The 25,758-nt window shown below is 52.6% G+C and overlaps 1 protein-coding gene across 2 annotated transcripts in view; it reads right to left on the bottom strand.

Annotated features, from left to right (window-relative positions):
- SEMA4B (semaphorin 4B) overlaps positions 1 to 25,758 on the bottom strand; it is a 44,308-nt gene that overhangs the window by 14,237 nt on the left and 4,313 nt on the right. Inside the window, exon 2 of one of the 2 annotated variants that reach the window (XM_086364506.1) lies at positions 13,192 to 13,465. In XM_086364506.1, coding sequence (XP_086220632.1) covers positions 13,192 to 13,321 — 130 coding nt within the window. In that variant the 5' untranslated portion in view covers positions 13,322 to 13,465. Of the gene's footprint in view, positions 1 to 13,191; positions 13,586 to 25,758 lie in introns of those variants that run through there. The other variant, XM_086364507.1, reaches the window with a different exon arrangement.

The following is a 25,758-nucleotide window of genomic DNA, read 5'->3' on the forward strand; positions in this document are numbered from 1 at the left end:
CAGAGGGCAGCTGTGGTCTGGAGAAGTTAAGGCCTCTCTCAACTCTTACATTCAGATTGGAATCACACTAGATTCCAAGTCTTTTGCCTCAAATTCCCAACTCCTCACCACTTCTCTTAGCACTCTACACATCGGAAGGGGGACTTCTCTGGTAGTCCAGTCGTTAAGACTTCGAGTTCCCAATGCAGGGGGTGTGGGTTCGATCCCTGGTCAGGGAACTAAGATTCCACATGCTGCCTGGCGCAGTGCGTGCGCGCATACACACACAGACACACACAGACACACAGACACACACACACACACACACACACACACACACAAGGATATGCTGGCAGGCCCAAGGAAAGTTTCCAGCACTAACCCCCTACTTGTCCCAACCATAAAACCCAACACATAATTGAGGCCCAATTATGTTGCTTGTACTTTGAGCTGATGAGCTGGTCAGCCTTTTGGAACAAACAGCCTGGTCATTTTGCATTCTGCTCTGGGAAGAACCATCCCCCTCCCCTTCCCCTCAACCAAGAGACCCCTCTGCTTGGCCACCACAGATGCCCCCAGGAAAGTGTTGGGTCAACATGTTGTACTTATTAAGTCCCTGGGTACCCATGACGGTCCTGTGAGATAGAAACTGCTGCTAGCCCCAGGTTACAAATGAGGAAATTGAAACTCAGGATCAGTAAGCAATTTACACAAAGCCCCGCAGCAAGAGTCTGTCATACGGAGTGAAGAAAAGAGAAAAATATAACGTACTAACACATACATGTGGAGTCTAGAAAAAATGGTACAGATGTACCTATTTGCAGGGCTGTAACAGAGAGGCAAACAAATGTGTTGACAGGGGTAGGGTGGTAGGATAGACGGGCAAACAATGGAAACAGTGACAGACTATTTTCTTGGGCTCCAAAATCACTGCAGATGGTGACTGCAGCCATGAAATTAAAAGACACTTGTTCCTTGGAAGAAAAGCTATGACCAACCTAGACAGCATATTAAAAAGCAGAGACATTACTGTGCCAACAAAGGTCCATCTAGTCAAGGCTATGGTTTTTCCAGTGGTCATGTATGGATGTGAGACTTGGACTATAAAGAAAGCTGAGCGCTGAAGAATTCATGCTTTTGAACTGTCATGTTGCAAACGACTCTTGAGAGTTCCTCGGACTGCAAGGAGATCAAACCAGTTAATCCTAAAGGAAATCAGTCTTGAATATTCATTGAAAGGGCTGAAGCTGAAGCTCCAATACTCTGGCCACCTGATGTGAAGGACTGACTCATTGGAAAAGACGCTGATGCTGGGAAAAATTGAAGGCAAGAAGGGGACGATAGAGGATGAGATGGTTGGATGGCATCACCGACTCGATGGACATGAGTTTGAGCAAGCTCCGGGAGTTGGTGATGGACAGAGAAGTCTGGCGTGCTGCAGTCCATGAGGTGGCAAAGAGTCAGACACGACTGAGCTGAAAAGACTAAACTGAGGGTGGTGGGATGACTCGGGAGATTGGGACTGACATATATACACTACCGTGTATAAAACAGATAGCCATGGGAAGCCGCTGTGTAGCACAAGGAGCCCAGCTCAGTGCTCAGCGATGACTTCCAGGGGTGGGACTGGAGGTGGGTGGGAGGTCCAAGAGGGAAGGGTCTGTGTACACATATAGCTGATTGACTTTGTTGTACAGCAGAAATTAACAACACTGTAAAGCAACTATACTCCAATTTAAAAGAAAAAAAAAAAAGGAAGTGTGATGGAAGGCCAACTCAGGAGGTCTCCTCCCTGGACTCCCGTCTACAAACTGCAGCAAAACTACCTGGAAGACCTACACTCTAGATCCACGAGCTGACCCTGAAGACTCTGACGATGCTGGCCCGTGATGGGGCCTGAGAACATGCAAGGTTTTGAATCTCCCAGGGGATTCTGAAGTAGGAGGCTCATGGAGCACACTTTGAGAAGCACCATGTTTGTAGGGCAGGGTAGATGCCATCTCACCAAACTGGAGTTTTCTCATAATGGGGATAATGAAAACAAAACTCACAGCGGGCTCACAAGGAGTCAGTGAGGCCAGAGCAAATGGCCACTGCAGTCCCTCGTCTTTTATTTTAGTATTTTTTATTTATTTTTAATTAATTAGTTTCCGGCTGCACTGGGTCTTCGCTGCCGTGTGGGCTTTCTCCAGGTGCAGTGAGTGGGGGTATTCTCTAGTTGCAATGCACAGGCTTCTCACAGACCAAGATTTCTTGCTGCAGAGCACAGGCTCTTAGAGCGCACGGGCTTCAGTAGTCCTGCGCACAGGCTCAGTTGCCCCGAGCCATGTGGAATTTTTACAGACCAGGGATCGAACCCATGTCCCCTGCATTGGCAGGCAGATTCTTAACCAGTAGACCACCAGGGAAGCCCCCTCCTCATCCTTTCACAGCGCTCCAGTTTCCTGACAGTGAGGGCTTATCTGCCTACAGAGGAGGCGCATTTCTACCGAGGCAGCAGGTCCCCGTAAGCCTGGGCAGAGGCTGCTCTTGCAATCTGTCCACACACAGGAATGCCAAAGGTCAGAGATAAGCTTTAGTCCAGGTGGCAGCTCAGCCTTGCTCAGGCCTGGGGGCATGGGGGGCGGGGAGACTTGCCAAGGGTCACAGCCAGGTGGGAGGGGCAGCCGAGGCGCCAGCTGCCCAGCCCTAGTCCAGCCCCGCCCTCCAAACTCACCAGCTGCCCAGGAGCCCCCACACCTCCTTCGTCATACTGGGAGCCAATGCAAGTGCCACGGGACAGAAAACACCCTGAAGAAGCAGGCGAGGGGTCCTCTCACACGCATTCCCATTCTGGGGATCCTGTCCCTCGCTCCCTCCGCCCCACGTCTCTCAAACTCAAAGCACCACGGTATCCTGAAGGCCTGCCCATCCACAATCCCTCTTGCCCTGTGGCCTTCACCAGGGTCAGTCAGTGGGGCTCGCTTGCCAGCTGGGAGTGTCAGCAAGCCAGAAGTTAAAAGCACAGACTCAGAAGGACTTCGCAGGTGGTCCGTGGCTAAGACTCCGTGCTTCCAATGCAGGGGGCCTGGGTTCGATCCCTGGTCAGAGGACTAGATTCCTACATGCTGCAACTGAAACCCAGCACTGCCAAATAAATAAACAGCACAGACTCAGAGACCTGGGCTCAACTCCTGCCTCTGTTACTTACTGTCTGTGTGCCACTAGGACCAGCCACTTCAAATCTGCTGCCGCTTTTGCTAAGTCGCTTCAGTCATGTCCGACTCTGTGTGACCCCAGAGACGGCAGCCCACCAGGCTCCCCCGCCCCTGGGATTCTCCGGGCAAGAATACTGGAGTGGGTTGCCATTTCCTTCCAATGCATGAAAGTGAAAAGTGAAAGGGAAGTCGCTCAGTCGTGTCCGACTCCTAGCGACCCCATGGACTGCAGCCTACCAGGCTCCTCCATCCATGGGATTTTCCAGGCAAGAGCACTGGAGTGGGGTGCCATTGCCTTCTCCACACTTCAAATCTAGGCACCCTGTTTTCTTTATCTGTGAAATGAGGATAATAGCACCTTGCCTCTCAGGGTAGTTACAAGAAATGAGATTAGACACGTAAATAGTAATACATGTAATAACCCACATTTACTGAAAGCTTCGCTCAAAACAACTTTGCACACGTTATCACGGTGTTGGCACGGTGTCTGGCGCATGATCAACACTCCAGCAGATCAAAAACAAAATCAGAAAGCCCTGCAGGAAAATCCAGCCTGGCGAGAGCTGCCAGAGAAGCAGGGCTGTTTGGAAGAGCTGGGCTTCCCTGGTCCTCACCCTGGGCGCCTCTAACCTCGGCCTGTGCCGAGCCAGCGAGGGTCTCACAGCCAAGCAGAGGGCGTGGGCTCAGACAGGGCCTGGGGTCACAGGCCCGTGTGGTGTGTGTGCGTGTGTGCGTGCGCGCGCTCTGGTTCCTACTCAGTGGTGTTCTGAGTGGAGTTCCTGCCTGAGCTTGCCTCTGTGTGTGTATGCGTATGTCTGTGTGTGTATACACCCTACTGCAGGGCTTGTCCGTGCTTGAGCGTTCGCTCCGGGGTGCCATCTGCAGAGGTGACTGAAGGGGGGAGGGTGTTTATGCACTCAGCTTCCCGAGTGCTGGGGCACAGGGTCAGTCTTAGCGTCTGCCCTACCCTGTGTGTGGCAGAGAGTGTCCTGTGCTGCTCAGACACCCTCCACGTCCTCTGCCCAGCGGGTTAGTCCGGTGCAGAGAAGGTCGGGCTGCCTAAAGATGTGGCTGGTTCTCCCAGGTGGGATGAAACCTTCCCATCCAGCCTAGGGCCGGCCTGAGCCAGTGGCTTCTCCAGGGCTCCAAGATGGTGAGATGGGGGCTGGCCTGGGCGGGGGAGTGCAGCTTGGGCTTGTCAGGGCTACCTGAAGGGCCCCCACTTCCACACCCTCGGGACTGGCGCTCTCAGCCGGAAGTGATGCGGTGACAGCTCAGCCCCCAGCCTCAACTGGAGTTCCTACCCTAGGCCGTGACTCAGCCGGAAGCCTGGAGCTGTCCGGGGTGAGCCGGGAACAGGGCTCAGCTCCGTCCCCACCCCGGGGCAGTCCCCACCCTGCCAGTCAGGCGCTGCGGCAGGCCCCCGTGACTCAGAGCCCCACCCCACCTTTCCCTGCACTGTGGCTGCAGGGTGGGGGGGCCACAGCGGACGCTGACCTGGCCTCAGCAGTCTGCCCTCCACAGGCCCCAGCAGGACTGAGCCAGAAGACATCAGCTTCCCTGTGGAGTCAGAGCCCGGAAGTTGCCCCCAGCGGGCAAGGGAGGGTGGGGGGGGGGAGGTGGGCGGCTGGCTACCCGTCAGCTTGAATCCCAAGGTCCCCAGAGAGGGGTCTGTCTGGGCCCCAGGCAAGAGAGCCCCTAAGAGAGGCTCTGCTGGAGCACCTCTTCCGCAGGGAGTCACACGAGAGGGACCCTTGGACCCACCTGCGCCAGCCGGAGCACCGCCCTCCTGGCCGGGAGCGCTGACTCAGCACCGACCTGCATGTCGTGTCCTCCTTTCACACCGCCCAGCGCCGCGCAGGCCCGACGGGCTGCGGGCGGCGTGCCAACTCTGCTGTCACCAGCCCCGGTGCCAGGGCAGAGTCCCCAGACCAGACAGGGAAGGGTCACTCGTGGTGGGGGAAGGGGGCTACGTGCCGGAAGTGCTTCCTACGGACTGAAGTCACCGAGAAAGACAGAAAGAAATCGAGGGAACCCAGCCTGGAAGGGGCAGGCACACTCAGGCAAAGCCTGGCTCCTGGCTCGCTGCTGCTCCAAGCCGGCCAACTGCTCCTGCCACCCCTAGGCGGCCCCCAGCCCCTTACAGACACCCCCTCCTTCTGTTCATCTGGCCAGCACAGTCTTAACCCAGGACCTGTCATGAGCAGCCATCGTCTTGAGAGCCTGACCCCCACCTACCCCACCCAGGACCAAGGTCAGCTCCTGCAGCCCTCTGCTTAAGGGGCTGGCTGTCCCCTCTCTGCTGAGGCCCATACCCCCACTCTCCTCCTCTCAGAGCCCCCCCTTTTCTGAGGAAGCTGGGGCTTTCAGGCATAAACAGCCTCAACTTCCCACCGTTCACCCCAGTGACCCTCATCTCCTCAGAAACCAAGTCCTGGGTCATCAACCTCCATCTCTCATCCCAGAAGCCTGTGTGCTTCCCTCCTCGCCTTCTCAGACCAACTCCTGAGAAGAGCCACCCAGAGCCGTCTCCACTCCTCACCTCCCACTTACTCCCTGACCGGAGTCAGGCCTTAACCAGCCCCACACTCACCGGGCCTGGGCATTGCCTCCCTGCCAAACCCCGGTGCCAAGGGGCAGGACCTGGAGGGGGTCCCTGAGCGTCTGCCACGCCGGCCTTGGCTGGGGAGGCTGGGGGCCGGGGGTCGGGGGGCAGTGGTCTCCTCATGTCTCCCTCATCCTCCTCCTGGGCTTCATCCCTCAAGCGCTGACTCAGCACTCTAAATAAAAGGGCTGCTGCCGGGCATCCTGGCCGGGTCGCTGTGAGGTAGGAATTACCATCTGCTTTTTGCAAGGGAGAGAACCAAAGCGCACGTGAACTGACATGCCCTTAGTAATGCAGTTAGGAAGAGTGGTGGAGCTGAGATTCGAACTTGGGCCACTGGCTCGAGTCAGTGTTACAGATCACCTCCAGCCTCTCCAGCCTTTCTGCTCTTGAACCTTCTTGTTCCCTGGGGTTGGGCCTTTGGACCTTGGGCCACACATTCATTCTGTTTCAATGTCCTGGACACTGGTGACTCCCCAGCTTCTTCATCCAGGGCAAGCCAGACCCCATGATGCGGAGACCCTCCATGGGCGCCTTCCCACCTCCACCCCTTCCCAGACCACTCCTCGACTTGGGATCTTGTGTGTCTGTGGGGCATCGCTCAGCAGGCTGAAAAGCCAGGAGGCGCACTTCCTGTCTCCCTTTCTCTCACCATGGACAAAACCACGGTCACATCCTGAGAAGTCCCCTCCTCAACGCCATCAAGGTCTGTTCCCCTCACCACCCCCACTACCTCAGGCCTACACCGGCCACCCCCCTCTCTCACCTGGGCCACTGGGGCAGCTGCCAGCTGGCCCCTGCCCCCTGCCCTGCTGCTGGGAACTGTCACTGTCCTGTGACCCAAAGCCTCGGCCCCTAACTCACCAGTTCATGCCACGTCCCCCTCCCATTTCAGGAGAGCTAACTGCAACTCAGGGTCCTATTTCTCCTCCCCAGCCTTCACCCAGGCAGTCCCCCTACCTGGAATGCTCTTCCTTTTGACTAACTCCCACTCATCCTCTGAGACTCAGCCCGGTTTCACCTCCTCCAGGAGGCCTTCCTGAATCCCCGGCTGGGCAAGGGCCCTTCTCTGTGCACCCATCACTTCCTGTTCACACTTCTGGCTCTGCACTGGCCACACTGTCTGACGACGATGGGCCTCTGATGCCTGTCTCCCTCACCAAGCTTGGATCCTTGAGGATCAAAACTGTCTTACTGGGACTTGCCTGGTGGTCCAGTGGCTGAGAATCCGCCTTGTGATGCAGGGGACTTGGGTTCGATCCCTGGTCCGGGAAGATTCCACAGGCCGCAGGGTAACCGAGCCCATGTGCTACAACAAGACAGCCCTCATGCCACAACAAGGACCTAGCACACCAAAATAAACAAATAAATAAAACCAAAGTGGCCCTAAAAAAAAAAAAAAGGGCTATCTTATTATTTGTATCCAGTATCTGTATCACCAGGTGAGTTCCAAGGAGTTGTTCAATAAACATTTGTTGATTGAATGAACGATTCACAGGGTCCCAAGTCCCAGTTTGGGGTGCTCTGGGCAAGGGATGGACATCAGATTCAAAAGGGGCAGTCCAGAGGTCCTGAAGCCTCACATTCTCGAGAGTATGTCTGAGGAGCACAGCCCCTCCCTGTCCCCTCCCCAAAAGCTCAGTCCTGGGATCCCAGGGTCCAGAGGGAAGCATGACAGCTGAAAGCACTGCAGAGAGGCAGGGAAGGCCATGGACTAGAAACGAGTCCGAAGACATGTGTGAGTCCTGACTTTTATCACTGACCAGCCAGACAAGATAACCTGCCTTTTCTGGGACGAAGCCCCTTTGCAGGGTTGCTGAGAAGACCAAAAAAAAAAAAATAGTCCATGGAAGTGACAAGCTCCCAGATTAGGAGCCACGAACAATTAGGATCAGCCTTACCCATGCCTCTCCCCCACGTCCTCACCTTTGCCCCTGGCCACCTTGAAGCCCACTAAGGGGACAAGGGGGACGGATGGGGGTGCAGCTTCCTACAGGCAGGCACCCCTCTGAAGGGGTAGCTGCTGCTTCACCCAGACCCTCACTGCTCAATGGAACAAGGACCAAGTCTCAACAGGTCTTCAGATGAGCTGGAAATCTGGACTTTTATAGAAAATTTCCTGAGTTTTAAATACCGCTGACTAAATAAAAATTTTCTAAAACACCTGGAGGCCAGACAAAGATCTATCTCCAAGCTGGCTCTAACCTGTTGCACAAACATCTGGCTGAGACATTTGCCCCAGTCTCCAGGGAACCACATTCCTGGCCAAATCTGCTCCTTGCTTGCTTGCTAAGTCACCTCAGTCATGTCTGACTCTTTGCAACCCTGTGGACTGTAGCCCGCCAGACTCCTCTGTACACAGGATTCTCCAGGCAAGAATACTGGAGTGGGTTGCCATGCCCTCCTCCAGGGGATCTTTCTGATCATGGATTTGATCATCATCAAATCCATGTCTCCTGCATTGGCAGGTAGGTTCTTTACCACTAGCACCACCTGGGAATCCCCTAGGAATCTGCTGAGTGTACCCTATTTCCTGATGGCTGGGCCAACAGGGCATCAGTTGGCTCCTTTGTCCAATCTAAGCAGTGACCTCAGTAGTTTTTTCACCGATGGAAACACACAACCTATTACTTATTCAAGGACCACATGAGAAGCTGCTCTTCCAATCCTAAGCACCCAGGGATGGGGGAGTGGGCTTACAAGTCCTAAGAAGCGGACAAAGGAAAGAGTGACAGACGTGCCCTGAGTCCAGCTTTCTCTCCAGGCCCCGAGCCATCCCCCCCTTCCATGTGGGAGATGAACATGCAGGTGTATCCAGCTGTGGCCCAAGTTACGCAACCTCAGAGTTGTTTTTTTTTTGCTGGGCTGGCACACGGGCATTTCAACACCCAGAAAAATATGGGTTATTCAGAGGGCAGAGTGGAAGCACCGAGGGGCAGGGAGGAGGGAGAGGTGTGGTCCAGCCCCAGGCAGACCAGGTTTTGGGGCAGAGGAGGACTTTGAAAGAGCTGAACCAGGAGCACTTGAAAAGTGGACTGAGTTAAGCAGGACCCCGTGGGATGGCCTCCGATCAGTCCTAGGGTGGTGGTGGGGGGAGGTGTGTGGAAAGGATGGACTTGCTTGTTCTCCTACCCCCGGGGAAAGCAGGGGGTCTGCACTATTTCATTCCCAGGCCAGATCATCTTAGCAGCAAGCAGAGGGCCTGTAGACAGCCAGCGCTCAGACTGTATCGACCAAACTGATGCAAATAACCTCACCCAGCAAGGCGGGCAGAGATTGTCACCACAGAGAACAGAAGCCGCTACCTCTTACTGAGGACGGAGCACGTGCCAGGCACCAGGCCAAACACTTTACATACATTATTTCACGTAATCCTCTCAGAACCAAGAGAGGTGGGTCCTGCTATTATTATTCCCATCTTGTCAATGTGAAATCAGGCCTGCGGAAGGCAGGCGCTGGCCCCAGCTTGTGCTGTCAGTTGGCTGTTAGCCCCACAGTTACAGCTGGGCGCAGAGGGGCCACGGAGACGCCAGCCCACCAGATAGAGCTGAAGACAAATGTTCACCTTCAAGTTGAGGCCACCTCAAGGAGGGAGGCCAGGAACCAGCCAGGAAAAAAACTTTGAAAGCAGCTTGGGGAATTTCCTGATGGTGCAGTGGTTAGGACTCTATGCTCTCATTGCTGAGGGCCTGGGTTCAATTCCTGGTCAGGGAACTAAGGGTCCCCGAAGCCAAGTGGCCTGGCCAAAAAGAAAGAAAGCAAGCGGCTTTCATGGGACTTCTCAGGGCAGCCATGACCTCGGGTGCCCGCTTGAGGTCAGAGGACAAACAGCTGATTCAGGCCACTGCCATGTCCTCTCTGCTCAATGGGGTTTTGTTGACTGAAGTTTGCAGACTTATGGGTTTCTGTGCAATCTAGATTGGAAACACTGTGTCCAGAGTTTTCCAGCCAGGCACTTCTGAGGCCGCTGGGGAGGGGGCGGTGGGGGGGATTCATAGCTCCTTTAATTGCCCAAATAAGGGGACCCAATGTGACTTTCACAAGCAGAGGAGCAGGTTGTTTTGTTTCTGCCCACATGGCCAGGCTGGATGGCACTGCACACCCGGGGCCCTGTTTCCAGTCTGCATCTCTCCTGTTCCTGATCACTGCAAAGCCTCTCTCCTGACCACACAGTCTCTGATGCAATAGAACCAAGTTTCCACACTTTTCTTTGAAGCATTCCTTTCACACGGACAAGAGACTTCCTCTTGAGGCCTCTGCGGCCCGAGCTGACCCTGGAGCCCCCAGCCCTCCTCCCCCACCTCCTGTTCACGGGGTGAGACAAGTGGGGCACCCCCTTCTGATGGCCCCAGGCATTTGCTGCTGATCAACAGCAATGAGGGCTCCATACAGAGAGCACAGACACAGACTTGTAAGGATTTTGCTTTAAACCAGACACAGGCCATTCGCCCTAGGCACCCCAGGCCTTTGGGGAGTTTCGGTAGGAATTCAGAATAGGAGGGCAGGTGGCAGGAAGAAGGGTGTGTTCTCCATGAGGGAGGGGCCTGGGGCTCCAAGTCCCATGGTCACCCCAGGCCTGCCCAGCATGGGCTCACTGCCAGGAATATCTAATGAGCCCCCAGGGATGAGACAGGAAACCGCTTCAGGCCACGCTCTGAGGGTGCACCCGCTCGGTCCCCAGGGCATTCCCCTCTGGGGCTCCCAGCGGCTGGGAGACGTGCATGTAGACTGCAGCGGGGCAGTGGGGATTCAGGACCTGGAGCGAAGCCAGGGAGATGAACACTCTGGGTGCAGTGCAGCTCAGCAAAGTGTAGATACTCACACTCACGTGCTCAGGTGCTGCCAAACGATGCCAGGGCTTTGGTGGGACTGCCCTGGTGGCCCGGGGGCTAAGACTGCATGCTCCCAATGCTGGGGATCTGGGTTCCCTACCTGGTCAGGGAACTAGATCCCACAAGCTGCGACTAAAGACCCTGCATGCCACAACAAAGACTGAAGACCCTGCATGCTGCAGCTGAGACCTGGTGCAGCCTATTAAATAAACTAATTAAAAGAAAAAGAGAAAAAGAGGACCCCTGTGCATAGACCCAGCTTCAAGCACACAGTGGAAAACCTCTTTCTCGAGGCTCCACAGCTTGGAAAGCAGAGTCTATGAACGGCATCTCAGGCCCTCGGCCCCTCAGCTGGCCGCCTCTGTGCCTCACCAAACGCGCGTGCCTGCACAGTCCTCACAGGTGAGCCTGAGTGTCTTCTTTTAGGGGGGTTAGGATTTTACCACACGACTTGTGGGAGTACACAGACATCCACACCACAGCACCAAACTGACCTGTGCAAGGGGTGCTGGCATGTGACACAAGCCTGCACTACAGCCTGGCCACGGTGCCGGACGTGCGGAAGTGGGCCAGGCCTTCGGTGTGGGTAGTTAACAACCAAGTGTTCCAGCCGCTCTCAGGAAGCAGGCCCTCTCAGTTCCTCCTCACAGCTCCCCTCTCTGCCTTGCCTTCCCTCTCTGTCTGTCATCCTATGAGTGGTCCCCGGCCAGCTTCAGAGGTGGACACAATACCTGCTACAGTTGACACACCCCCTGAGCCAGCCCAGCTTTCCCAGGGCCAGAAGTAGCCCATCAGAGCCTTTGCGCCCCTCCTCATCTCACCATCTCCCACAGCTGAGAGAGTTTGAGGGCAAAGGGAGTGGTAGCCTCAAGAGTGAGAGCAGCGAGGCAGCGGGCCTGGATCCGGATACACCTGCGAGCCTCAGTCACCCAGCTGGAGCGTTCAACGGACTGTGGTCAAACTAACGCCCCAGCACTGCCACCCCCCACCTCAGGGGCAGAATCACCCGGGCTCTGGGCAGGATGTGTCAAAGCCCATGCTAACGCGTGGCAATCAATATGATAGCTAACACTGATGGAGCAGGTTTTATGTACCAAGCCCTGTCCTAAGGACTTTTCAAACAGAAGCTGATTTAATCATCTCAATTCTGAGGTGGGTGTTATCATTATCCCTGTTTTACAGATGAGGAAATGAAGCCCCAAAGAGGTTAAGCAGCTTGCTCAAGGTCACACGGTTACTTAGTGGCAGAGGCAGGATTTGAACTCAGGGCATCATCTCAGTACTATCCTGCAATGTTTCAGACAGGGTTTCCCCAGTGGCCCGGACTTACTTTAAGGACCGATTCTGCTCCTCTTTCTTATTGTAAATGGAATGCTTTTTAAAAAAAAATTTTTTTTTTTTGGCCACACTGAAAGGCATGTGGGATCTTACTTCCCTGACCAGGGATCGAACCCGCCCCTGCCCCCACCCGCATTGGAAACTCTTGAGTCTTACCCACTGGACAACCAGGGAAGTCCCAGTAAATGAAATGCTTTTAGAAGTGGAGACGCTGTAAAAACAAGGAAGCCTGGTACAGTTTTGATTTGTAAACTCTATTTTATACATCCTTTATCTGAATTCACTCAGTATGACAACCAACAAGTTGAACAGCTTGGAGAAACAACATCTGTTGGGCACCTATATATGTTGCCTAGTCTCATGAAATCTCCAAGATAGCCACGCAAAAAATCCAGTAACAGTGCCCATTTTATGGATGAGCAAACAGGGGCATGGGAAGAAGTGACAGTAGCAGAAATGGGATTGGAATCCAGGTGCCTCTGACTTCAAAGAGTTGGAACAGCAACCAGACGAAAGGGGAAGTAAGGATCAGGGGAAGTAAGGATCGCGAAGAGTGGAGGGCGCCACAGAAGCAGATGTGAGCACCAGACAGGGGACCTGGCCAAGGAGGATGGTGCTCCCGGGTGACTCCGGGGAGGGGGTCCTACGGTGGCTTCCAGGCCCTGGGGGTATCCCACCACGTCTGGGCAAGGGGTGCAAGCTGAGCCAGCCCGCTAGAATGAACAGGCGGAGGGAGAATGGGGCACCCGCCGCGGTTCCCGAGTCCTGCTCTGACTTGCTGTAACACCAGAACCCCAGTGTTTACCGGACGGCATCAAGGGCCCCTCCACCCCAAGCCGCCCTCCGGGGGCGGCACCGCGGCTGGCTCTGGTCAGCATCAAAGACAAGCAGATGTACAGGCGGACCAGCGGGCAGCCAGCACCGGGGGTGGGCGACATGGGGGCAGCGTCACCGCCGAAAGGGCGCCGTACCAGGGGGCGAAGGAGGGGCCCAAAGACCCCCTCCCTGCCCATTAAAAGAATGGAAGAAAGAGACCTGCGGCTCCACAGCTCCCCTCTCCTCCCTCCCTCCCGGCAGCGTGCTGGAAGGAGGAGGGCTCCTCATGGACCCCAAGCCTCCGACAGACCCCCTCCCCTTCCCTCTCCTTTGTCACCACCACCTCCGCCAGAGCCACCTCTCCGGCCCCCTCCCCTCCTCCAGACCCCCGCCCGCGTCCTCCGCGGGGTCGGCCAGCACTCACCGAGAGGCAGGCTGATCCGAGGGGTGAGCGCCCGAGAGGGAGACGGCGGTAGCAGCAGCAGCGGCAGCAGCAGCAGCAGCGGCAGCGGCAGCGCGCCCAGCAGGGCGGACGCTCGGCTCCCCCGGCCCATCGCGGCGAGCCGGACTCGGACCGCGGGGAGCGACGGCGTCCTCCGGGCTCGGCTCAGGTGGCTCTCCGGCACTCGCGGGCGGCAGCCCCGCCCCGAAGTCCGGCCCCGGATTGGATCGGCCGCCCCCGCCTCCGGACCTGGGGGCTGGAGCAGGGTGGGAAGTGGGGTCACGTGGGCTGCGCGCACGCTCGCCCCGCCGCCCGCCCCCTCCCCGGCACCGCGGTCCTCCGCCAGCGCCGCTCGACCGAAGCTCGCCCGCGAGCACGGCAGGGAGGGGCCCAAGGAGGAAGTTGAGCGGTTGGTCCAGCCCCTCCCGGCTCAGCTCCCGGCCCGACCCGTCCCTTTTCCCTTCCTCCTTCCTGGGCGCTGGAGGCTCCAGGGGCGCCAGCGGGAGTGCACCTAGCTCGGTGCGCGCCAGGCAGGAGCCGAGCCAGGCCATTAGCAGCAGCAGAGGCCGCGGGAGCGCGGGGGCGCGGAGGAAAGCAGACCTCAGGTTCCCCGCCCCTACCTCTCAGACCCTCCCACCGCTGCCCCGGCCCCTTCCGGCTCCTCAGGGACCCTCAGCGCGTTTGTTTGGGAAAACGTGTGGTTCTCTCCACTGTGAGCGCGTGTCTTCTCCCTTTATCTCTGCCGGCCCCCTCCCCCGTGCGCCCTCCCCCTCCAGTGCTCCTGGCACCCACATGTCGGTAACCAAATGAACTCCGCCGAGCTGCTGCAGACTCCGGGGCTAGCTGCTTCTGCACCTAATTTTTGCATGGGTCAGTCCACTTTGGGTCTTGGCTGAGGGTTCACTCCAGGCTTGACACTTAATCTAGATGCCCGCGTGGTCATCCACGCTTGGAATTCTGTCCACACGAAGCCAGACTTCGGATGGGGGGAATCCGGGCAAAATTAGCTTAAGTGGGATAATAGGATTTAATGTACTGCCAAGGACGTGAGACTTTCTCCACAACTGCACGTGGCCTGGCAGCGGATAGTACTCCCTAAGGCTGGAATCCCAGAGCCACCACCCCACCCCCCCACCCCCCACCCCGGTCCTCCTGCGTCCCCAGGGGTGGAGTTCAGTAGGGCTGAGACCAGGGGTTTCAAACTGCGCACAGGATCCCTTAGGTGGATTCTGAAATCAAGTTAGTGAATCCCTATCAACATTAAAAACAAAGAAACTGAATGGAAGATACCAAAGTGCAATGATCATAGAAAAGATAAGGAAAATTTAGGAAGCCCAGTTCAGCTTTTCTCAAGTGAGCTCAGGATCACGTGCATGCATCGTGTGGTGCTATTGCTTGGGTCATTTCTGACTCTGCAACACCATGGACTGTAGCCCACCAGGCCCTTCTGTCCATGGGATTCTCCAGGCAAGAATACTGGAGTGGGTTGCCATGCCCTCCTCCAGGGGATCTTCCCAACTCAGGGATCAAACCCGTGTCTCTTATGTCTCCTGCACTGGCAGGAGGGTTCTTTACTAATAGCACCACCCGGGAAGCCCTTGCACAGCATCACAGTAAAATATAATTCTTCCTGTAGTCCAAGTCAAAAGGACTTGGAAAACTTCTGCCAGTCATTTCCATGGCAGTAAGGACAGTTTCTCCAGGAATTAGCCGCAGTGGCTGGAAAGTTCCTCTTCACCCCCAGCCCGCAATGAGCTTTCTCAGAGCCAGCACCATTGGCTCTTGCCCTACTCCCAGGGCCTCCCACAGGGTGACTGACAAGGGGTGGGCACAGTGCTAACATGGTCCCAGATCTCCTCACGCACAGCCAAGCTTCCATGATCTCTGTATCTCCACCTTCTAGACTGGTGGCACCCTTTTTAAAGGGTCGTCCAGCACTGGACACAGAATTCCACCTGGCACGTGGCCAGCAACACCTACCCACAGTTCTAGCATTGCCCAGGCCTGGGAATGCCGTATCAATGGTGTCAAAACATCTTTAGTCAGTGACGTCCATGCTTCTATCTGTAGCTAGGTGTGTGCTCAGTCAGTCATGTTGGACTCTTTGTGACCCCATAAACTGTAGCCCACCAGGCTCCTCTGTCCATGGGATTTTCCCCAGCAAGAATACTGGAGTGGGTTGCCATTTCCTCCTCCAGGGGATCTTCTCAACCCAGGGATCGAACCTGAGCCTCCTGCATTGGCAAGTGGATGCTTTACCACTGTGCCACCCGAGAAACCCTGTACCTAGGACCTTTGTCCTAAATTCCAAATGGCCTTGACATTTCTACAAGGCTGTCTTATCTGATAGGTATCTGAAATTCAATGTGGTTCCAGAACATACTCCATCAGTGTGAGCCTCTCCATCCCATTTAATGGCAAGTCTGTCTTTGAATTGCTCAGATTAAAAACCTTAATTCCTTTCTCTTCTCTTGCTCCTCATACTCAATCCACTAGCAAATCTATAATCTGACCACTTACCACCTCCTGGGGTCCCAGTTACTGCCCGCTTCTCGTTCCGACTCTTTGTGTGACCCCATTGACTGTAGCCCACCAGGTTTCTCTGTCCGTGGAGTTTTCCAGGCAAGACTACTGGACTGTGTTGCCATTTCTTACCCCAGGGGTCTTCCCAACCCAGGGATCGAACCCGCATCTCTGGCATCTCCTGCGTTCAGGCAGGTTCTTTACCACTAGCACCACCTCAGAAGTTTCTACCCTTGTTGTTCAATCGCTCAGTCGTGTCTGACTCTTTGCAACCCATGGAGTGCAGCATGCCAGGCTTCTCTGTCCACTATCAACTCCCTGAGTTTGCTCAAACTCACGTCCATCGAGTCCGTGATACCATCCAACCATCTCATCCTCTGTCGTCCCCTTCTCCTCCTGCCTTCAGTCTTTCCCAGCATCAGGGTCTTTTCTAATGTGTCAGCTCTTCGAATCAGGTGGCCAAAGTATTGGAGCTTCAACTTCAGCATCAGTCCTTTCAATGAATATTCAGGGTTGATTTCCTTTAGGATTGACTTGTTTGATCTCCTTGCTGTCCAAGGGACTCTCAAGAGTCTTTTCCAGCACCACAATTCGAAAGCATTGAATCTTCAGTGCTCAGCCTTTTTTATTGTCCAGCTCCCACATCCATATATGACTACTGGATTCTAAACCATAGCTTTGACTACCCTTGGGCTTTTCTGGTGCCTCAGCTGGTAAAGAATCTGCCTGCAAACCGGGAGACCTGGGTTCGATCCCTGGGTTGGGAAGATCCCCTGGAAAAGGGAACAGCTACCCACTCCAATATTCTGGCCTGGAGAATTCCATGGACTGTAGTCTATGTGGTCACAAATGGTCGGACACGACTGAGCGACTTTCACTTTGACTACCCTTGAGCCGTTCTCAAACTGTTCTCAACTCAGGAGCCAGAGTGAGCTTTTCAAAACCAAAGTCAGGTCATGGCACTCCTGTGCTCAAAACCCTCCAGTGGTTCCTTACAGTGGTGTGCAAGGCTCCAGGCTACCTCGCCCACGCCCACTGCATCATCCATTGCTCTCCCCACCCCTCACTCACTCTACCCCAGGCACTCATGAGGACGAACACCTTGTGCTAAGACCTTTGCCCTGGCTCCTCCCTCTGCCTGGAGTTCTCTACCCAGAAAGTGATTGAGTCCCTCGTTTCCTTCAAATCTTTCCTCAAAGATCACCTTCTTAGTCATAAAAAAAGAACAAAATAATGCCATTTGCATCAATATGGATGCACCTAGAGATTATCATACTGAGTGAAGTTAAGTCAGACAGAAAGACAAATATCACATGATATTGTTTATGTGTGGAATCTAAAAAAAGGCCACAACAGACTTGTGGACACAGCTGGGAAGGAGAGGGTGGAATGAACTGAAACCTATACATTACCATATGTAAAACAGATAGTTAAAAGGAAGTTGCCCTGTAACACTGGGAGCTCAACCCAGCGCTCTGTGACAGCTTAGAGGGGTGAGACGGAGGTTCCAGAGGGAAGGGATATAGGTATACTTGAGGCTGATTTACTTTGTTGTACAGCAGAAACCAATACAACATTTAAAGCAATTATCTTCCAACTAAAAATAAATTTAAAAAATAAATATAAAAAGGCTACAAATGAACTTATCTGCAAAACTGAAATAGAGTTACAGATGTAGAAAATTAACTTATGGTTGCAGGGTAGAGGGGAGGGGGGGATAAACTGGAAGATTGGGGCCGACACATACACACCACTATGCACAAAACAGATAACTAGTGAGGACTTCTGCAGGGCACTGGCAGTTCCACTCAATACTCTGTACTGACCTATATGGGAAAAATCTAAAAAAGAGTGGATGAATGATTTTGTATAAAAGGTTCACTTTTCTGTGCTCTTGAAACTAAAACAACATTGTAAATCAATTATACTCTAATTAAAAAAAAGAAAAAAGATCACCTTCTTGAAGAATCTGAAGTTTCCCCAATATTCCCTTCCCTGAGATGTTTTTCCGACATGCTCACCATCTTCTAATATACTAAATGATTTGTTTATTTGTTGTGGTTTTTCTTTATTGTCTGAACCTCCCACCTGCCTTCTCACCCCCAAGAAATGTTGACTGAGGAGGGCAAGTATTTTTGCTCCTTTGGCTTGTTAAATAAGCTATCCATAGCCTCTAGAACAGTGCCTGGCATATGGTTAACCCTCAGTCAGTACTGGCTGAGTGAATGAATAAATGAATGCCGCCTCAGAGTCAGGGAATACTGTGGGCCCATGTCAACTAACAACTAGAGCTCCTTGTTGATACCAACTTTGGTCTGGAATTCCCTGAAACCAGAAATGATGCAATTAACTTTTTTAAGCTACGCACAAGACTTTGTATTGATCTCCTTTAAATCTACTGGTTCTGGTCCAGATCTCATCCTATTGAGGTCATTGTGAATATTGATTCTATCATACAATTGGCTTCCCCTCCCAGTTTTGAGTCATCTATAAATCTGATAAGCATTCTTGACCATTATTCAAGTCACTGATAAAAATATTAGATGAGCAGACCTAACACCCACTTCTTGGTTTCTAAATATCACTCTTTAATAAAAGGCAACAGAACTCCTTGGAGAAATGAAAAGGAAAGTACAAGATGATCCTGGGACCTTGTGTTGGGCCAGAAAACAAGGAAGTGACTAAAGACTAATGGGGTCATGTCAAAAGGATATAGGGCCAGCTTGATGACCAAACTTGGGACAATTCGAGCATCAGAAAGCATAATGAAGTAATGGATTCTAATGCATAAAAGTAAAACAATCCATTAGTCTACAGTAAAACTCAGCAAAGCAGAGAGAGAAAGAAAAGGGCTGGAAAGAATAAATTTCTCTATAGAAAAGTGCTGCTGCCTGATAGACATAGAGGAGATGATAGACTTAGAAAATCCAGATTCAAGCAAGCAGAAGGTATCAAGAAGAGGCGCAAGAATACACAGAAGAACCGGACAAAAAGAGCTTCACGACCCAGATAATCACGACGGTGTGATCACTGACCTAGAGCCAGACATCCTGGAATGTGAAGTCAAGTGGGCCTTAGAACGCATCACTACGAACAAAGCTAGTGGAGGTGATGGAACTCCAGTTGAGCTATTTCAAATCCTGAAAGATGATGCTGTGAAAGTGCTGCACTCAATATGCCAGCAAATGTTTAAAACTCAGCAGTGGCCACAGGACTGGAAAAGGTCAGTTTTCATTGCAATCCCAAAGGAAGGCAATGCCAAAGAATGCTCAAACTACCGCACAATTGCACTCATCTCACACGCTAGTAAAGTAATGCTCAAAATTCTCCAAGCCAGGCTTCAGCAATACATGAACTGTGAACTTCCTGATGTTCAAGCTGGTTTTAGAAAAGGCAGAGGAACCAGAGATTAAATTGCCAACATCCGCTGGATCATGGAAAAAGCAAGAGAGTTCCAGAAAAACATCTATTTCTGTCTTATTGACTATGCCAAAGCCTTTGACTGTGTGGATCACAATAAACTGTGGAAAATTCTGAAAGAGATGAGCACACCAGACCACCTGACCTGCCTCTTGAGAAATCTGTATGCAGGTCAGGAAGCAACAGTTAGAACTGGACATGGAACAACAGACTGGTTCCAAATAAGAAAAGGAGTACATCAAGGCTGTATATTGTCACCCTGCTTATTTAACTTATATTCAGAGTACATCATGAGAAACGCTGGACTGGAAGAAGCACAAGCTGGAATCAAGATTGCCGGGAGAAATATCAAGAACCTCAGATATGCAGATGACACTACCCTTATGGCAGAAAGTGAAGAGGAACTAAAAAGCCTCTTGATGAAAGTGAAAGTAGAGAGTGAAAATGTTGGCTTAAAGCTTAACATTCAGAAAACGAAGATCATGGCATCCGGTCCCATCACTTCATGGGAAATAGATGGGGAAACAGTGGAAACAGTGTCAGACTTTATTTTGGGGGGCTCCAAAATCACTGCAGATGGTGACTGCAGCCATGAAATTAAAAGATGCTTACTCCTTGGAAGGAAAGTTATGACCAACCAGATAGCATATTCAAAAGCAGAGACATTACTTTGCCAACAAAGGTCTGTCTAGTCAAGGCTATGGTTTTTCCTGTGGTCATGTATGGATGTGAGAGTTGGACTGTGAAGAAGGCTGAGCACCGAAGAACTGATGCTTTTGAACTGTGGTGTTGGAGAAGACTCTTGAGAGTCCCTTGGACTGCAAGGAGATCCAACCAGTCCATTCTGAAGGAGATCAGCCCTGGGATTTCTTTGGAAGGAATGATGCTGAAGCTGAAACTCCAGTACTTTGGCCACCTCGTGCGAAGAGTTGACTCATTGGAAAAGACTCTGATGCTGGAGGGACTGGGGGCAGGAGGAGAAGGGGACGACAGAGGATGAGATGGCTGGATGGCATCACTGACTCGATGGACATGAGTCTGGGTGAATTCCGGGAGTTGGTGATGGACAGGGACGCCTGGTGTGCTGCGATTCATGGGGTCGCAAAGAGTCGGACACGACTGAGCAACTGAACTGAACTGAAGGATAACTAATGGATGCTAAACCTTTGGGTGGAAGATTGTTAGGAAACTACGTTAACAAGATCTCTGAGATTTCCCTGGTTGTCCAGTGGCTGAGATTCAAAGCTTCCACTGTAGGAAGCGTGGGTTCCATCCTTGGTTGGAGAACTAAAATCCTACATGCTTCGTGGTACAGCCAAAAAAACCCAAAAAGGAAACACAGTCTCAAAGTCTGACCCACAGATGACTTACTAATGACCAGTGGGAAAATGTTTCTCTAAGGGAGCACTGGTGGCCACTATCTTTTTTGCCCCCAGTGGCCACCATATTAATCAAGTGGCCAAAAGTAACATCATTGGTAGTGGGACTACCTGATATCATTCACCTCCTGATATGAGTCAATAAAAAATACACAACTCATCAACAATTGTATCAAAAGTATGTAACCCAGATCTAATAGTGAGGACACAATAGGAAACATTCAGCTTCTATAAGACAAAGAGCTTGGACTCTTCAAAAAGGTCAAACTGATGAAAAGACAAAAAGGACAAGAGAACTGTTTTAGGATAGAAAATTAAAAAGACATGCAATATGTGAACCTTGATTGAAATCCTGAAGGGGAAAAAAAAAAAAGCCACAGAGCAATTGAGAAATTGCTAATACACATGCACTGTGTATGAGATGATATTATGGCATTATTCGGAGAAGGCGATGGCACCCCATGCCAGTACTCTTGCCTGGAAAATCCCATGGACGGAGGAGCCTGGTAGGCTGTAGTCCATGGGGTCGCTAAGAGTCGGACACGACTGAGCAACTTCACTTTCACTTTTCACTTTCATGCACTGGAGAAGGAAATGGCAACCCATTCCAGTGTTCTTGCCTGGAGAATCCCAGGGACGGGGGAGCCTGGTGGGCTGCCGTCTATGGGGTCGCACAGAGTCGGACACGACTGAAGTGACTTAGCAGCAGCAGCAGCAGCAGCATGGCATTATTGTTCATTTTCTTAGGTACAATATGGTACTGTGTTCTTAGGAGAATGTCATTGTTCTTTGGAGACGCCTGCTGAGGTCTGTCAACATGAAGTATCATGATATCTACAACTTACTTTCATACGATTAAGCCAAAACAAGTGGGTTGTGAGTGTGCATTTGTGTATGAGAAAGAGTGTGAGTGCTACTATGGCAGAGTTTTGACAACTGGTTAATATAGAAAGTTATGGGTGTTTTTATATCATGTTTTATAAATTTTAGGGGAAAATTGAGGGAGGCATTTCCAAAAACAGAGCCTACTGGAGACCTCCATCCAGGTTGAAACTGATCGACATCCTTTGTAGGCTGAATCATGTGTTAGCTATGGTGTCTTCCTTACTGCACCATTCACCCACATTTCTTCATATTATCCATAAGAATCATATGAGGGCCTTCCCTGGCAGTCCAGTGGTTAGGACTCCGCAGTCTTGCTGGGTCCAATCCCTGGTCAGGGAACTAAGATCCAACAAGCCACATAGCGTGGCCAAAAAAATAATAATAACAACAATAACAATAATATGAAAAAATTATAAGAAATCTTATTGAAATCAAGGTCCTAGCTATAACTATAGCACTGACTCATTGGAAAAGACCCTGATACTGGCAAAGACTGAAGGCAAAAGAAGTGGGTGGCAGAGGATGAGATGGTTACATGGCATCACTGACTTAATGGACATGAATCTGAGCAAACTCTGAGAGATAGTGGAGGACAGAGGAACCCGGTGTGCTGCAGTCCATGGGGTCAAAGTCTGACACCACTTAGCTACTGAATGACGACAACTAACTATAGCGTTTCCTTCTATCTTCTGCTTACTGCTGTTACCTAGAACAGGGCCTGATGAGTGGCATCTGTTTGATTAGAATTTACTGAGTGCCAGAATCTCCACATCAGGTCTCCCCTCAAGCAGCAACCAGGCTGGTTTGCCCAAGTGTCTTGGCAACACATGGGTGCTCCTCTCTGAGAGGAGGCAGGGGCTGATGTACTCTCACTTGGCAGTTAATTATATCCCACTCAAACACTTCAAGTGTGTCTTCTGCCAACTCGGTGCAAGCCCCTTGAAGACAGTGACGGGTCTTGCCTCTCGAACCCCCCCTGCCTCACATGGCACCCCAGTAGGACCTCCACTGTTAAGTCGCTTCAGTCGTGTCCGACTGTGTGTGACCCCATAGACGGCAGCCCACCAGGCACCGCCGTCCCTGGGATTCTCCAGGCAGGAACACTGGAGTGGGTTGCCATTTCCCGGACAAAATGCGGGCCCCACCTGTTGGCCTGGAGAGGAGCCCTCTAACTCATGCCCCAGCATGGCAGCCTTGGGCCTTGTGGGCTCCCCTGTCTCCCCCTGGCATGCTAATTTGTTCTCCCCAGGGTAAAAAAAAAACAAAAAACAAAACAGGAGGATGACTGACAGAGAAAAACCTCATTTGAGCTGACTTCCTGTGGGCTGAAGAGCGGTTCCCAGGCCAACACCGTGTGTCCTGTTCCCCTTTGCCACCCTTGGATGTAGGCAAGTCTTTCTCAGCCAGAACGCCGGTGTTTATAAAGAGCTCAGGGCGCCACTTGGAAAGAGTATAGAAAGAGACAAAGCGAAAACCAGCGGTTCCTCTGTGCCCCCGGCCAGCAAGATGCAGTCAAGTCTGGCTTCCTTTCTCTGTCCACACTCACACAACTCATTCCCCATCCATCCTCTCTCTCTCTGAGGGTCTCTCTCTCCTGTACACACAAGCACACACATAAGAAGGATAAAAATGCAAGAAGGAGAGGTGAAATGTGCACGGGGACGGAACCCAGGCCTCCCGCATTGCAGGCAGATTCTTTTCCAGCTGAGCCACTGGGAAAGCCCAAAATATGCACAGGAATACATGCAAAGAGGCCAGACAAAATGGGGCCACATGTCTGAAGGCAGCCAAGGAAACTTCAGGGATGACAAGTGTATTTTGTATCTTAATTAGGATGTTGGTTTCCCAAGTGTAAACAGATTAAAATTTTTTGATCTGTACACTGAAGATCTATGCATTTTCCTGTATGAAATTTCTACCTTATACCTGTTATTGTGGGATGGGGGTGGGGGTAAGCAAGGAGACCAAAAGGTAAAAATATAATAATAATAATCATCATAATAATAAAACACCTCACCTGCAGGATCAGGTGAAAGAAGAAAATGAGACTAGCTATGGGCCGGAGTCGGGAGTGGGCGTGGGAGGGGAGCTTTTCCAGGTTTTCTAGGTGGTAAAGAACCCACCTGCCAAAGCAGGAAACATAAGAGGTGCAGGTTATATCCCTGTGTTGGGAAAATCCCTGGAATATGAAATGGCAACCCACTCCAGTATTCTTGCCTGGAGAATCCCAGGGACAGAGGAGCTTAGCGGGCTACAGTCCGTGGGGTCGCAAAAAGCTGGACAAGACTGAAGCGATTTAGCATGCACATATCAGGGGGAGAAGGTGAAGAGAAATAGGAAAGGCTACAAGAGAAAATGGGGCTTTCTAGGTGGTGCTAGTGGTAAAGAACCCACCTGCCAATGCAGGAAACACAAGAGACATGGATTTGATCCCTGGGTGAGAAAGATCCCCTGGAGGAGGGCATGGCAACCCACTCCAGTATTCTTGCCTGGAGAATCCCATGGACAGAGGAACCTGGCAGGCTACAGTCCATGGAGTTGCAAAAAGTCGGACACAACTGAAGCGACCTGGCATGCACACATACAAGAGAAAATAAAGCAAAGTGTGGCTAAAAATATAAGGCCTCTGTAACCTGCTCAGTTACAAAGGAATAAGGCAGTGTGGGCTCAGGGCAAGTGCTGGCCGTGCAATGGTCCATCCAGACCACAGTCAGCCTCTTGAGCCGTCAGTACTCATTAACCATCTATACGTACAGCCTCCGCCCAGGCATAGGCCAGCCCTGACCTGGGGCACGGATGGCTCCTGCCAGCCTGCCCCCAGCCCGGCCTGCCGGCTCTCATTTCCACCCAGGGGATCCTGGCTCTCACACAGTCCTACTCTGGGAGTCATGGCTTTGCTTTGTTTCCCGGCCGTGGAGGAGGGGCCTCTTGCCAAGCCCAGTGGAGCTTGAACCCAAGGTCTCACCCGCCCCGTCCTGGAGTAGCACTCAAGCTCCTCCCATCTCTGGGTTCTGGCTGGCAGGCTGCCCAGCAAGGCCTCGCAGACACGCACTGGCGATAGCCCAGCTCCCTGGGCCTTGGCCCCCTTCCACCATCCCCTCGTCGCCCTGAGCCCTCCTCTCATGCCAACCTGCAGCTGCAGCTCCCCTCCCTGCCCAGCTGGGCACAATGCTGCTGTTTCCTCCCCAGGGGCTGGGCTGCAGCATCAATACATTTTGATGAGAAAGCGACACCAGCTGGCACACCCTGTGTGTGCTTTTAAATCCGCCAATGACTTCCAGATGCCGGGGGCTGGGAGTGTCCCTGGGGCAGTACCCTCTGCAGTGGGGGGCACTCACGGGGCCAGCACGGCCCCCACCTTTGAGTCTCACCAGCGACTTTAACCAGGGTCTAGCAATGAATGTAAATGAGCCTCATCTCTCTTCTGCAAACTGTGCTCCTCTTCACTGGTCCCTTATGTCTCTTTCTTTTTCAAAAATGTTTATTTACTTATTTGGCTCTCCCAGGTCTTAGTTGCAGCATGTGGGATCTAGTTCCCCGACCAGGGATTGAACCCAGGCTGCCTGCATTGGGAGCACGGAGTCTTAGCCACTGGGCCACCAGGGAAGTCCCGGTCCCTAATGTTTCTTGCTCTGTGAAGTGGTTCGAATCCAGGGATGAGGCACACCAGTTCTTCCATAAGAAGTAGAATTTCAGCACTATCTGTTATTTTGGGGACTGTAGCAAGCCACGGGATCTCTCAGAACCTCAGCTTCCCCATCTGTGAGATGGGAATGCTAACAGTACTGCCTGCGCTGTCAGGAGAGCTGAGGAGACAGGGCTTACAAGGCGACGGGCAGCCCCGGTGCGAGGTGAAAGCCGAGCACGTTATATTATGGGTTCGCCTCATTTACCTAAACGTGGCCACAGCCATCCTAAGATGTCCAAGCTAGAGGACCCTCTTCTGGGCTCTCTGCTCAGGTTCGGCCACCTCCTACCAACCCAGTGCTGAGGCTGCAAGTCTCACGGGGAGAAGGAACCGGCCCGCCCAGCCCAGGCCCTGGGTGCGCCCGCTGCGGTGAAGAGCTCGCTGCCCGCCCCAGCCACCCCCACCGGGGCCTGTCGGGGCCTGAGCTGGCCACTCCCTGGGAGGGGACCCCCCTGCCCCACAGGGCTGTGGTGCAACCAGCCGGGATCAGCTTGTCCCTGACTCGACACGGTAGAACACGGTAGGTTGCCACCATCGTGCCCAGGCTCCCGATGCAAGTTCCGAGGGGCTGTCTGCCTGGGCCCCCAGGTCTGTCCTCCAGGGGGCCTGGAGAGCCTGGCTGATGCGTGGCACCTGTCACCCCAAAGGGGCACA

The sequence above is a fragment of the Bos grunniens genome, chromosome 21 (genome assembly GCF_055505025.1).
Source record: "Bos grunniens cultivar Pamir isolate PY7600 chromosome 21, Bosgru_T2T1.0, whole genome shotgun sequence".
Classification (NCBI taxonomy): domain Eukaryota; kingdom Metazoa; phylum Chordata; class Mammalia; order Artiodactyla; family Bovidae; genus Bos; species Bos grunniens.